At 60.8% G+C, this 1,035-nt stretch overlaps 1 protein-coding gene across 1 annotated transcript in view; it reads left to right on the top strand.

Annotated features, from left to right (window-relative positions):
* Positions 1–1,035, top strand: part of MYCL (v-myc avian myelocytomatosis viral oncogene lung carcinoma derived homolog) — a 4,044-nt gene that overhangs the window by 2,032 nt on the left and 977 nt on the right. The window contains exon 3 of the mRNA XM_010000626.1: positions 533–1,033. Coding sequence (XP_009998928.1) covers positions 533–1,033 — 501 coding nt within the window. The remainder of the gene's footprint in view (positions 1–532; positions 1,034–1,035) is intronic.

The following is a 1,035-nucleotide window of genomic DNA, read 5'->3' as shown; positions in this document are numbered from 1 at the left end:
TGTCCCTTCTGTCCCCGGGAAGCCTGGGCTGAATGGGGTTTATCACTTGTGAAAAGTAACAAGCCACCGAAGTGGGAAGCAGCAGCCAAGGGGAACAAAGGGCAGCTCTGCCCCCACCTCCCTCATTTACAATTCCAATGGGCCATGAAAGCACCCGACAGGGATGAACTTTGGAGTGAGGCTGCCCCAGCATCCTGCTCCTCTCCCCTCCCTTGTGCTTGGGTGTTTCTTGCCCCGTAATCCTTTATCCTGGAGATGTTTCTCCTGGTGCTGAAGTGAGGCAGGAGTAAAGCCCCATCCCAAAACTAGGCATCCAAATGTGGTGGGAAAGCTCCTTTCCTCGTGGTGGTGTTGGAAGAGCATTTGCACCACCCAACCCCTTCTGGAGGTCACACAGTGGCTTTGCAGGCCACGAGCAAACCTGAGTGGGATGGCAGCGACGGGCTCACGTGGGGAGCCCCAGAGGGGTGATGAGTGACTCCCAACTGATGGCGACTGTGTCTTGTTTCTTTGCCACGTCCATTTTGAGCAGAAGGTGAAGAGATCGACGTGGTGATGGTGGAGAAGAGACAGCCCCTCAGCCTGAGGAAGCCGGTGACCATCACGCTGCGCGCCGACCCCCTGGACCCCTGCATGAAACACTTCCACATCTCCGTCCACCAGCAGCAGCACAACTACGCCGCCCGCTCCCCACCCGAGCCCTGTCCCCAGCCACAGCCACCCCAGCAGCACGAGGAGGAGCCACCAGCAGACCCCGCCCCTGCTGTCACCCTGCCCGAGCCCGGCCTGGCAAAGACCGGCAGCAGCCCCAGCTCCGACAACGAGGACGTGGCCAAGAGGAAAAACCACAACTACCTGGAGCGCAAGCGGCGCAACGACCTGCGCTCCCGCTTCCTGGCCCTGAGGGACCAGGTGCCCGGGCTTGCCAGCTGCCCCAAGACCCCCAAGGTGGTGATCCTGAGCAAATCCTCAGAGTACCTGCAGTCGCTCATCAGCACCGAGAGGAGGATGGCGGCCGAGAAGCGGCAGCTGCGC

Source organism: Chaetura pelagica, unplaced genomic scaffold (genome assembly GCF_000747805.2).
Source record: "Chaetura pelagica isolate M959 unplaced genomic scaffold, ChaPel_1.0 scaffold676, whole genome shotgun sequence".
NCBI lineage: Eukaryota > Metazoa > Chordata > Aves > Apodiformes > Apodidae > Chaetura > Chaetura pelagica.
Note: the sequence above shows the minus strand (reverse complement) of the source record. Positions and strands in the feature narration are given on the sequence as shown.